Source organism: Gracilinanus agilis, chromosome 4 (genome assembly GCF_016433145.1).
Source record: "Gracilinanus agilis isolate LMUSP501 chromosome 4, AgileGrace, whole genome shotgun sequence".
Taxonomy (NCBI): domain Eukaryota; kingdom Metazoa; phylum Chordata; class Mammalia; order Didelphimorphia; family Didelphidae; genus Gracilinanus; species Gracilinanus agilis.
The window spans coordinates 143,781,307-143,794,519 of record NC_058133.1 but is presented as its reverse complement, the minus strand read 5'-3'; the positions used below and the strand labels follow the sequence as shown (position 1 = coordinate 143,794,519).

General features: G+C 36.3%; 1 protein-coding gene across 1 annotated transcript in view; it reads left to right on the top strand.

Moving 5' to 3' along the window:
• Positions 1-13,213, top strand: part of WDR64 (WD repeat domain 64) — a 214,702-nt gene that overhangs the window by 94,840 nt on the left and 106,649 nt on the right. The window contains exon 10 of the mRNA XM_044674508.1: positions 11,882-12,021. Within this exon, the coding sequence (XP_044530443.1) occupies positions 11,882-12,021 (140 nt within the window). The remainder of the gene's footprint in view (positions 1-11,881; positions 12,022-13,213) is intronic.

The following is a 13,213-nucleotide window of genomic DNA, read 5'->3' as shown; positions in this document are numbered from 1 at the left end:
TGTGATGTATTTTATATATTGATAGCTTGAATGCTTTTGGATGGGGAATGATGGCCATTTTATCTTCTCCATAGACCTAGATATAAGCTACATTCTTATTTTCTCATGGGACATCCTAGGTAGAGTATGATCCAAAGAGATATTATTAGTGAAAAACTCTCAAAATTGTATCTGGATTATGTAAATACAAGGCTTTAGGTTACACATACTCTGAGAGAAATTTGAATGAGATGATTTCTAAGAAATCTTTCATCTCTTAAGATTCTAAGGTTATGTTATCACTCTTCTTTTCATATGGTGATAGGCTAAAATGGTCTTTGGAAAATATTGGAATATATTGTATTATCTAGTACTCTATATTCAGTCACAGATCTGTACATAAAGACTATTTAAAAAAACCTTTAAAATTAGCCACGATCATTTAAATTCTATTAAAGCTAGGGAGAAATTGTAGGAAGATATATGAACAGGAAGTCTAGCAAGAGAAGTTTGGGAAGTGGGGTATGCCCCATCCTGGGAGCAACTTTATTGAGGTCTGGTTAAAGAGATTATAAGAACAAATGGGAATTGTAGTTAAAAAAAAATACAGCATATATTCAGGGCCCACAATTTAAAGACAAGTGTGCTAAATAATGCAGTGGATAAAGAGCCTAACCTGGAGTCAGGACAACTTGAGTTCAAATTAAGCCTCAGATATTTACTAGCTGTGTGACCTTGGGCAAGTCACTTGATCCTGTTTGCTTCAGTTTCCTCATCTATAAAATGATCTGGCAAGGAACTTGCAAACCATTCCAGTATATTTGCCAAGAAAACTCTAAAATGGGGTCAGGAAGAGTGGGGTATGATCAAAAACAACTGAATATCAGTAACAAAGTACAAAGAGAACACTGAGAAGTATTACAAAGAAAATATAGCAACAGCCATTTTGGTCAAAAACAAGAAATACAAATATTACAGGTGGCTTGTTTCTGGGTTGTCATTATCCTTAAATACACTTTGGCTTTTTTTTTTCAGTTAGTATGATATAGAGGGAAGAATAGTTATTTTGGAGTTAAGAGACATGGGTTCAAATCCCAATTCTCTTAGTTATTATCTGTGTGATTTGGGGCAAGTTACTTAATATCAGTGCCATTCAGTTTTCCTGTCTATAAAATGATGTTGAATTAGATGATCTCTAGTTTCTTCCAGCTTTAAATCCTATGATCTAGGAGGAACTTTCCCAGGGCATTGGTGAAAATAGTACATATAAGGGATAAGTGCAGAGAAAGCAGGGCTGATTGGTTTTATAAGAGTCTATGGAATGAAGAAGAAAAAAGATCAGAAATGACTGGGAATCACAACTTGAATGGATTGTTAAGCTTTCTTAGGATCATACAAGTGACTAAAAAGAGGCGTTTCCATCCTACCAAAGTTTAAAACTTATCCATAGGAGTCTCTTTAGAAATGCACTCTTTTTTTTTTAATATCAAGCCCTGTGTTTGCTTAAGTTCCACTATATGTTTACTTTGGAGAGAAATACTATTTTTGATTAATGCTATGTACCCAATATGAGTACCTTTGATTTTCAGAGAGAATAAAGAAAGAAAGTCTGGCTTTTTTTTTCTTGTGCCCCATGATCTTTAGTCATCTTGGAAAAATAATATATTTGATAAAATGCCAGGGACTTTAGCAGCCTCAGTGTGCATATATGGAAAAAGCCATCTGACTTAATTAATCTCAAGGGTTGTTATCTGACAAAAATCCTCCCCAATATTTTCGAAGATTTATTAACAGCAGGATTCACAGCTCTGTTAGAAAGCCCTGAGGAGGAAATTTAGCAGAATGAAAGGCAGGCAACAAATATCTTTTCACCACCCATGTTCAAGTGAGTTGTGCCAGCGTACAGACTGTTAATAGGAGATGCAAATCCTCGGAAACTAAAAAGCACAGGAGAATACCCCTGCTGATTAGTGACTCAGCCATCTACATATTGTTAAATGTACAGTGAGTACTGATTCACTGTTCAATGATGAAGGCAGCTTTGTGAGGTACAGCTTCATCTGTTAAATATGCAGACACTTGCTGAGCTTGGAAAAAAAGGAGAAGTTCTGGAAGCAATCAAGGCAAAATGAGGACAGGATATCTACAGTATCACTACATGTTTCCTAAGCTTCCTCTTCAACTCAATTCAATTCAATTCACACCATTTTGGAGCATCTATTCTGTACATAGAACCATGCTAGGCATTGGCAGTGATCCCAAGGGCAGATAAGACTCTCTGTCCCAGAAGCTTACACTCTAGAAAGGAGAAGAAGGAACTGTGATTCATAGACAATTAACTAATGAATTATTTTCTTCTCACTATCAAGGACTATGGGAACACCCCCATGCTTATGTTTGTTATATTTCACTGCCACCTTAATGGAAGATCCAGGAATACGAATACACATAAATGGTGGATAATCAAGCACTTTTGGACCCTAATATCACAATCCTGGATGTTCTCAGGATATAGACACTGCATTAGATTCTGGGCCAGCAGAGTGCTCCTTGGGACTCGCAGAAAGGAAAAGCATTCGTTACTCATGGGGATAGCAAAGGTTTCCTGTAGGATTCGGATTTTAGTTGAACTAGTAAGAATGGGTCGGAATTTAGCAGGCAGAGGTGGGCAGATAAGTATAGTTTAGTTTGGATGGAGAAAAAATGTGATAAAGTTGGAGGATTTGGGGAGATCTGGACTGTGGAAGGCCTTGAATGCCAGACTGAGCTCAAACTTTAAAATGGATATGAAAATGAGCCATTTAAAGTATTTAAGCAGAATGATATGACCAAATCTAAGTATAAAGAAGATAAGTGTGAGAGTGATGAGGAGAATGGTTTGAGGAGAGTAAGTATAGAGATAGGAAACTTTTATAATAGTGCTAGTCAGAGGTCATAAGGGCCTCTAGGGGTAGTTTATGACACATTAGATAGAGCACTGGACATGGAGTCAGGAGGACCTAAGCTCAAATCTAGTCTCATACATTTACCAGCTAAGTGACCCTGGATAAGTCTTAACCCCTGTCCTCCCAAATTTCCTCAACCATAAAACAGGAATAATAATAGCCTATACTTTGCAGAATTGTTGTAAAGATCAAATGAGATATAATATATATTTTTAAGTGCTCAACAGAATGCTTGATATATATATTTTCCAGTTGCTTCAGTCATATCCAACTCTTCATGACCCTATTTGGAATTTTCTTGACACAGATACCAGAGCAATTTACCATTTGCTTCTCCAGCTCATTTTACAGATGAGGAAACTGAAAAAAACTGGGTTAAATGTCTTTCCTAGGGTCACACAGCTAGTAAGTGTCAGAGCTGGATTTGAACTTGTGAAGATGAGATTCCTTGATTTCAAGCCCAGTACTTCATCCATTGTGCCACCTAGCTACCCACTGGCTTGGCACATAGTAGGCACTATATAAATGCTCATTCCATTCCCCTTCCTCCATTCTAGAGTAGTGGTTGTAAGAGTAGAGAGAAGGGCACACATGCAAAAAATATTAGAAAAATTGTGGAGGTAGAATTAGCAGGATGTGACATTTTATTGTCCAGTCATTTAGGTAGTTACCTCTGGAGAGGGGAATGTATGAGGTGAGAGAGAGTGAAGAGTTTATAGGCAACACTAAGGTTTCAAATATGGAAAACTGGGTTAATGGAGGTGCCAGGGACAAAAAGAGTGGTGAGAAACTTAGCTATGAACATGCAAATAAAAATGTCCTGTCTTTAGATGAAGACATGGGCCTGGGACTTGTAAAGGAGAACGAAGCAGGAAATAGAGGTTTGAAAATCATCTGTATTAATGTAACAGTTGGAGTTGTGGATGAATTAAAAAGGAAATGATAAAGAGAAAAAAAAAGATAGGAAACAATGGAAGAACATTTCCTTTGGGGAAAGGGGCACTAATCTTAAGGAAGAAGAAAAGAATCCAATTAGAGGGCAATAAATCAAGTATTTATTAGGAATTTACTATGTGCGAAGCACTGCGCTAGTCTCTGAGAACAGAGCTAAAAGCAAAAATGGTCCCTGCCCTCAAGGGAAAAGAGTTTATAATCTGGATACATGTTAACAACAACTGCATTTATGTGGTGTTTTACAGTTTACAAAGTGACTTTACAAACAGTGCCTCATTTTATCCTCACAATAAATATATAAGGTGCTATTATCCCTGTTTTACAGACAAGGAAACTGAGACAGCCAGAAATAAGTATCTGAGGAGGGATTTGATATTAGTTCTTCCTAGCTCTAGATACAATACTCTGTCTACTACATGCCCAACTGTCTGATGATGAAGATGATGATAATGAAGATAAGCATTTACCTAGTACTAGTACTTTAGTATTTGCAACATGATTTCTATATATATATATAATATATGCATATTATATACATATATAATCTCATTTGATATTTGCAACAACTCTATGAGGTAGGTACTATAATTATCTTGATTTTATAGATGAGAAAACTGAGGCAGAGAGTGATTAAAAGACTTACCCAAGGTCACTTAGCCAGGAATTATCTGAAACAGGATTTGAACTCAGTTTTCCTATATTCTAAGCTAGGACTCTATCCACTATACCAGAAATGTCAAATACCTGGACCATGTGGCCTGAACTAGATTAAAATGTAATAGGGTAAATGTTGAACGAAATACATAAAAATACAAGACAACATTGATAATGTTAGTATGTGATTTTCGTGATTTTCTAAGTCAATAAGCAGCCACAGGAATCCCTTATATACAGTTTACTGCCCCAGTTTCTATTTGACGTTTTTCTTTTTTATATATTTTTCCCAGTTACTCATAGACACAATTTTTAACAATCCTTTCCTGGCATTTTGTGGTCCATGTTCTCCCTTCCTCCCACTCCTATCCCCCTTCCCAAGATGGCAAGTAATACATGTTATACGTATGCTATCATGCAATATATATTTCTATGTTCATCATGTGAAAGAAGACATATATCATTTATATTAGAAAAAACTTCTGAAGGAAATAAAGTGAAAAAAAAGTTTGCTTCAGTCTGCATTCAGACTCCATTAGTTCCTTCTATGGAGATGAATAATCTTGTTCATCATGAGACTCTTGGGCATTGTCTTGGATCCTTTCATTACTGATAATAGTTAAGTCATTCACAGTTGAATCATACATTATTGCTATTAGGTTTACAGTGTTCTCTTGGTTTTGCTCACTATATTTTATATCATTTCATATAATCTTTCTAAATTTGGGGGGGATCATCTTGATCATCGTTTCTTAGGGTACAATAGTATTCCACTACAATCATATATCATAACCTATTCAACCAATTAACGGACATCTCTTCAATTTCCAATTCTTTGCCATGACAAAAAGAGCTGCTATAAACATCTTTGTACAAGTCTATCTTTTCCCCTATCTTTGATCTCTTTGAGATACATACCTAGTAGTGGTGTTGCTGGGTCAAAGAGTTTGCACAGTTTGATGGTCCTTTGAGCATGATTCCAAATTGCTCTCCAGAATGGTTGTATTGCTTCAAAGCTCTATCAACAATGCATTAGTGTCCCAGTTTTCCCACATCCCCTCCAACATTTATCATTTTCTTTTTTTGTCATATCAGCCAGCCTGATAGTTATGAGATGGTACCTCAGAGTTGCTTTAATGTGCATTTCTCTAATAGTGATTTGGAGCTTTTTTATGACTAAAGATAGTTTTAATTTCTTCATCTGAGAACTACATCCTTGTGGCCTTTATTATCCATTTTATCAATTGAGGAATAACTTCTATTTTTGTAAGTTTGACTTGGTTTTCTATATATTTGAGAAATGAGGTATTTGCTATAAAAATTTTTCCCAATTTTTTGTCTATTTGAGTTTGACACCATTGTACTATACCATCTCAATTTATGTTCCTATAAATGTATATACAAAATAAGTACAATGTGCTTTGGGTGAGGTAATATGAGTAGCCAGGGGCAAGGGCACAGGAGTGTCAAGAAATACTCAGTAAGTGGCACCTGAGCTAAGCCCTGAAGGAAAGTAGAGATTTCGAGATGAGGGTGTGAAAGGGACAAAGGCATGGGAAAAGGCACAGAAGTGAGAGGATGAGTGCTATATTTGCAACAGCAAGAAGGCCAGTGGAGATAAGTAGAGAATCATAAAGGAGTGATTTTTCTAGTCAAGAGAAGAGTAAATACCCCAAAGAAGGAGACAGAGCAACAGTATCAAATATTGAGGAGGGAGTGGGAACTAAAAGAAGGCCCTGGGATTTAGTGATTAGGAAATCATTGGTGACCTCTGAAAAAGCAACCTCAGGAGAGTAGTTGGAAGGGAAATCTGATTGTAAGCAGTTACAGAGAGTAATGAAATGGAATTATTGTTGTTCAGTTGATTTTGAATCTTTGTGATGCCTTTTGATGTTTTCTTGGCAAAGATAATGGAGTAGTTTGCCATTTTCTTCTCCAGCTCATTTTACAGAAGAGGAAATTGAGGCAGACAGGATTAAGTGACTTTTTCAGGGTCACACGGCTAGTAAGAATCACCAGATTTGAACTCAAGAAGATGAGTCTCCCTGATTCCAGGCTCTATCCAGCAAGCCACTTATCTGTTCTGGTGCTATAACCTAAGAGTATTAAGTATTAAGCACAGAAAATTTATCAGTGAAGGGGAGAGAGTTGGATTGATAGCTGCATGGCCTTTTTTCCAATGATTGGAAAGACCTGACCATGTCTTTAGGCAGATGATAAAGAAAAAGAATTTGAGAGTTTAAAGGTACTTCAGAGTCTATATAGTCTACTCTAGTGCATACCTAAAAGGAATCCCCATTGTAGCATCTCCTGTCAAGTCATCATTCAGTTTGTTTCAAATCTCCAAGCAGAGGAAACCTACCATTTCTTCAGGATCCAACAGTAAAATAGAAACTGAAAATGCACTTAATTGGTGCCTTTGCTTATAGATTTTCCCCTCTCTAATCTACCCTTCAAAAGAGTCTCAAGCACAGGCACTACTATGTGACTCTCTTAAGAAGCTTCAGTGGCTCCCTATTTTATCTAGGGTAATATACAAACTTCTCTGTTGTTATTTAGAGCCCTTCACAACTGCCTTCCAGTCCATCTTCCAAGAGTTATTTCACATTACTCCTCAAAGATTCTTGCTCTATTCAAACTGCCCTACTTTCTGTTCTCCATTCTTGACATTCTATCTACCATTTCTATGCATTTGCACATGCTGCTCCATGACTAGAATGCATTCTCTCCTCTTCTTCTTGGAATCCTTAGCTCACTTCAAGGCTTGGCTATAAATGTTACTTCCTGTGTTATTTCCACCAGGCCTGGAGTCAAGAAGACTCATCTTCCTGAGCTCAAATCTGACCTCAGAACTTAATAACTTTATAATCCTGAACAAGTCATTTAACCCTGTTTGCTTCCGTTTTCTATCAATAAAATGAGCTAGAGAAGGAAATAGCAAACAGCTCTAATATCTTTACCAAGAAAAAAAATGGAGTCATGAAGAGTCAGGCATGACTGAGAAATCAATGAACAACAAAAATATTGGCATCAATTCTTACTATCCTCTCTTGATCTGACATAGTTTTGTATATATTTTGTGTATCACCTTGGGACAAACCATCTAATTTTCATAGTGGATTGCCCAAACAGGGCTACCTGTTCAATATACTCTGTAGGTCTGCATCAATTTAAAATTGTGCTCACAAACTCCTTACTGATGTGTTTGCTTTTTTGGGTGGCTAGAATAATTTGAAAAGTAGCAATAAGCAGTTCTACCATAAATCCCATCACAAATACATACATCATCAAATTGGGAAGAGTAGACTTTGTGTAAGGAACTAAGGACTAGGCTATAGCCAGGGTGCACACATGGAAGAATATCAAAGGAGGGAATATTTGTGGCCAGGGTAAACCTATGGAAGGGTCCATGTGTGGCAAAGTAACTTAACACTTCTGAATCCGTGGGGTCATTGATGTAGTCTGCTTATGTCATCAAGCATGTTCTCTGCTGAGTTCCTAAGTGTGGCACAGAGTCTGCTAGGCCTGGTCACTGCTGTTCACTGATATAGGTATATACTGCTGTTCACAGCTGGGTATAGCTCTAGTATGCATGGGTTTCCAGAGCCCTTCTCTGCTTTTAAATAGAACTTTGAGCTGGGAGATAATTTCTTTCTCACAGGGGAAGTGGCCTCTGCCATTGTTCTTTTAGCTTAAAGTATTAATTTTTTTCTTCTATATTCCTTTTGGGAAAGCAAATGCTCTAAAAATGTCCAGTCACTGGACTAGGGAAAGAAAAATAGAGACAATAGCTTTCTCTCTTACAGAGGTCTATTTTTCTGAGACTTGGCGAGGGATTCAGTTTTTTCTCTACAGAAAAGAGTCCTGGCCCTAGGTCTTTGGAACATAGAAACATGGGCGTTTTTGCTCCCAAGTGCTAGGTTTAAGAGTGTCTTTTTACTAGTACTCCATGATTACTAGGGGCAGCATCTCTCACAGAGATTTTATATTGACAGGATTAGAAATGTCTTGTGACTTCCTAGTTAATTCTCAGCTACTGAATTGTATCCAACACTGATTATAGAAGCTGCCCCCTTTATAAACTGCCAAATGCTTGTCTCCCATTTAAAACTTTTAAAACTATTTTGTTCCTTAACACTTGAGTAAGAAACAGGTATAGAATTAATCTCATCAGATAGTCGTTCTATTCCTCCTACCTGCCTACATTCCTTAACTTCCATATGTGTAGTGGCTAGCACACCTTCATAGGCTGAGTCTGTCCCATATCTTTATTTACTTATCTGTATATATCGGGGTTTTTGTATATTTTAGGGCTAAAACAGTGTCTGGCACAAGTTAAATATCTAATAAACACTTGTCCAATTGAATTAGGCTGAACTTAATCAACTATAAAAGGTTTTATGAAGTATAGAGCAGTTATATATGAAAGGGATTACATTGTACACCAATCCCAAAGGCACAGACTTTGGGAACTTAGGATCACCTCCATACCCTGCTTAGGAATTGGAATAGAATTTGGGGAGAGGAGTTTCATGAAAAATGGACCCCAGTATTTGTACCCCAAAGAGATAATAAAGAAATTATGCTTGTACAAAAATATTTATAGCTGTGCTCTCTGTGGTAGCAAAAAAATTGGAAAATGAGGGGGTGTCGATCAATTGGGGAAATGCTGAACCAATTATGATATCTGTTGGTGATGGAATACTATTGTGCTGAAAGTAATAATGAACTGGAGGAATTCCATGTGAACTGGAATGGCCTCCAGGAACTGATGTAGAGTGAAAGGAGCAGAATCAAGAGAACATTGTACACAGGACTGATACACTATGGCACATTTGAATGTAATGGACTTTTCTACTAGCAGCAATGCAATGATCCAGGAAAATCCATAGGAACTTATGAGAAAGAATGCTATTCACATCCAGAGAAAGAACTGTGGGAGCAGAAACACAGAAGAAAAATATATGATCAATCATGTGGTTACATGGGGATATGATTGGGGTTTTGGCGTTACAAGATCACTCTATTGCAAATATGAATAACATGCAAATGGGTTTTGAAAAATGATACATGTACAACCCAGTGGAATTGCTTGTCAGCTCCAAGACTGGGGAGTGAAGAGGGGGTGGAAAAATCATAAACCATGTAACCATGGAAAAATATTTTAAATAAATAATTTTAATGGATCCCATTATATCTTAAATGCTAAGAAATAAAGAAGTTTCATTGAACAAATCCTTCGGGGTATTCTCCCCAACCTGAAGTCATTGTTATAATAGGGTTCCCAGAAGTTGACTACTACTTCCTATGCTACTCTCTAGTCCCCATCAGTGAGTTCCCCATAAACTATTAGCCAGGAGCCTTCTAGCAAAGGTACTAAGATAGAATTATGAGAGCAGTTGATATAAACTTCCCTCCAAAAACCTAGGACATACTCTTGCATAAATGCAAGTGTCCATGGGACTAGTGGAGTTAAATTTAGAGCATCCTGGTAATGAGACACATGGGTGAGCAAAAAGCAACTCATAACTCCTACCACTATGTGGCTGGGATTCTTTGTAGAACTGTATTGTATCTTATCTTGGATAAGGTCGGGCTACTCAACTGCACTCAAAGAATTTACTCTTTTCTTAAGGATATGACCAGTATTCTTTTATACCATGACACATTATATCTCCTGAAGCGGTCTCCTATCACAAGGGACTGTCAATCCACATACATGACTATTTTTGGGTGTGTGTCCCTCTATTCCTTGTGTATTCATTATCATCTATTGTTCTTTCAGTAGCTCTAATGACACTGTTGATGGTAATGGAAGAGAGGAGGTCTTCCACTCTACATACTTTGTATCATAATACATGTACCCATTTATTTACATTACTGCTAGGTAGTGCAGTGTCTGGAATCATAAAGATGTAAATTCAAATCTAACCTCAGAAACTTACTGTATGACTCTGGGCAAGTCACTTAATCTTTGCTGCAGTTTCCTCATCTGTAAAATAAGGATAACAAGAGCATTTATCTCCCATAGTTGTAAGGATCAAATGAGTAATTTTAATTTTACAATTTAATCATTTTAAATCACTTAGCACAATACCTCTCCCAAAAGTGCAATATAAACATTAGTTAGTATTATTACCATCATATGTTAAAAGCAGATTCCTTGAGAACAAAGATTGCTTTTGCCTTTCTTCATGTCCCCAATATCTAGCGCAGTGTCTGGAACATAGAAAGTGCTTAATAAATGTTTGCTGTCAAATGTGATAGACTTTGCTACTAACAGCAATACAATGATCCAGGACAATTCTGAAGGACTTATGAAAAAGAATGCTATCCACCCCTTGAGAAAGAAATATCAGAGTACAAATACAGATGAAAATATATGATTTTTCGCTTTTTTATTTGGGTATATGTTTTGGGGTTTTGATTTTATAAGATTTACAAAAATGGGAAATATGTTTTGCATAATAAAACATGTATAACCCAAATTGAACTACTTGCCAGCTCTAGGAGAGGGGGAGGGAAAGAAAGGAAGGAGACAATTTGGATCATATGACTTCAGAAAACTTATGTGGAAATTTGATATTAAAATAAAAAATTAAAAAATAAATGCTTGCTGGTTCATGGTTGTTTCAGGGTTGTAAAAAAAATCTTTAGCTCATACTTTATATTTGGTAATTATATTCCAGACTTTCTGTGATTATATTAATTGTGGAAGAGTGAGAAACATTCTCTCATGTTAAAATTATTCTTGATAATTAAAGATTGTTGTTTTGGGAGGGGAGGGAGATGCTTAGGGTTTTTGTTTTGGTTTTATATTAAAAGCAAAGTAATTTAGTTCTTATAGAAAATATTTTAAATATTAACATTATTTTATAGAAACTATTCAGGGTGATGTCATTGCAACATAGGTTCCATGTTGTCACTAAATTTTTTTGGTGAAAGTATTCCATGTTTGCTGATGGACTACTTCCCTTGAATATATACAAATAAGAAAGCATTGAAATGAGAAAAAATATGATAGAGGTATTTATATAACATATATGTGTAATTTTAAACTCATTATATGTTATAACATTGTTTTGTTTATCATATATTATGTATAACATTATTTATTATAGGATCATATATTTTTAATATATCATGTGTGTTATATTGTTAAAGTTTTAAAAATGGTTCAGAAACCTATTTTCAGGCTAGGAAACTAATTGGGGGTGTTCCTAGGAGGAAGTTAACTAGGAATTAAAATAGAGAAATATGATTGGGTACACTAGAGGGAGGAAAAACTTACTGAGTTCTGCCAAGCACTTCTTCTTTAATAAACAAATTATCTGTATCCTAATTTTCAGGAGATGACAAAATCCTCCGGCTATGGCATCCCAATATCAGCACCAAGCCAGTAGGGAAACTTGTTGGTCATATGTTCAGTATTACAGAGCTTGTTATAAATGAAAAAGATCAGCATGTGATCAGCCTTTCATCTGCAAAGGTAAAAAAAAACTTATTTTTTTTCAACCAGGGATATAGTGGAAAACATGGGAAATTTATTTTTTAGGATCAAGGTAACCGATGGTTATGTCAAGAAATACTACCTATTCATGCTTTCATGACTTCTAACATTCTGAGTTCAAATGCTCAGACATTAACTGATTGGATAAGTCACTTGACTTTTCTCAGTCTCATGAGAAAAATATGGTTGGAATGAGTATAAAATGTTCTAAAATTTGTAAAATACTTTGTAAACCTTCAAGCACTATACAAATAGTAGCATCACCGTTATCATCATCATATACTCAAATGGATCCATCAGCTCATCAATTTGGAAGTTCCCTCTAATGGTGCTGATCCATGTCTGCAAATACTGTCTGATTTTGTCCTTTACTTGTAATTATTTAAGCCAAGTCCAGGAGAACATCTAGAGTGAGGTGGGAAAGGATCTCTAGACTTGGGCCTAAGAACAAATGAAGGAATTGGAGATGTTCAGCTTGAAGAAGAAAAGTTTGCAGGTGGGGGGTGATGAGGGTGAGAGTTTATCTTCAAGTACTCAAAAGGTTGTTACATGGCAGAGGGGTATATATTTTATATGGCCCCAGAGGGCAGAAATAATAATAGCAAAGGATAATGTTTGATTGCTTGTTTTAAACCCTCAGCTTCTATCCTAGAATCAACACTAAGTACTGGTTCCACATAGAAGAGAGTGGTAAGGGCTAGGCAGTCAGGGTTAAGTGATCTGCCCAGGGTCACACAGCTAGGATGTCTCTGAGGTCATATTTGAACCCAGGACCTCTCATCTTTAGGCATGGCTTTCTATCCACAAAGCCACCTAGCTGCCTTGACAGATGTTTTTTTTAAAAAAGAAGAAAATTTGGTCTTGACTTACAGAGATATCCTAACAGAGCTATGTAAATGAAGAATGTGATTCCTCAAGGTACAGTGGATTGATTCTTACTGGAAGTCTTCAAGAAAAGGCTACTTTTGGAGTGTGTTGTAGTGGGAATTTTTTTTAGGCATGAGTTGAACTAGTTAATTAGTAAAGTCCTTTTTAACTCTCAAATTCTGTGAAACTGATTCTTTCCCCGTGATCTACACATATGATCATATGAAAGAAAGAAAGAAAGAAAGAAAGAAAGAAAGAAAGAAAGAAAGAAAGAAAGAGAAAGAAAGAAAGAAAGAAAGAAAGA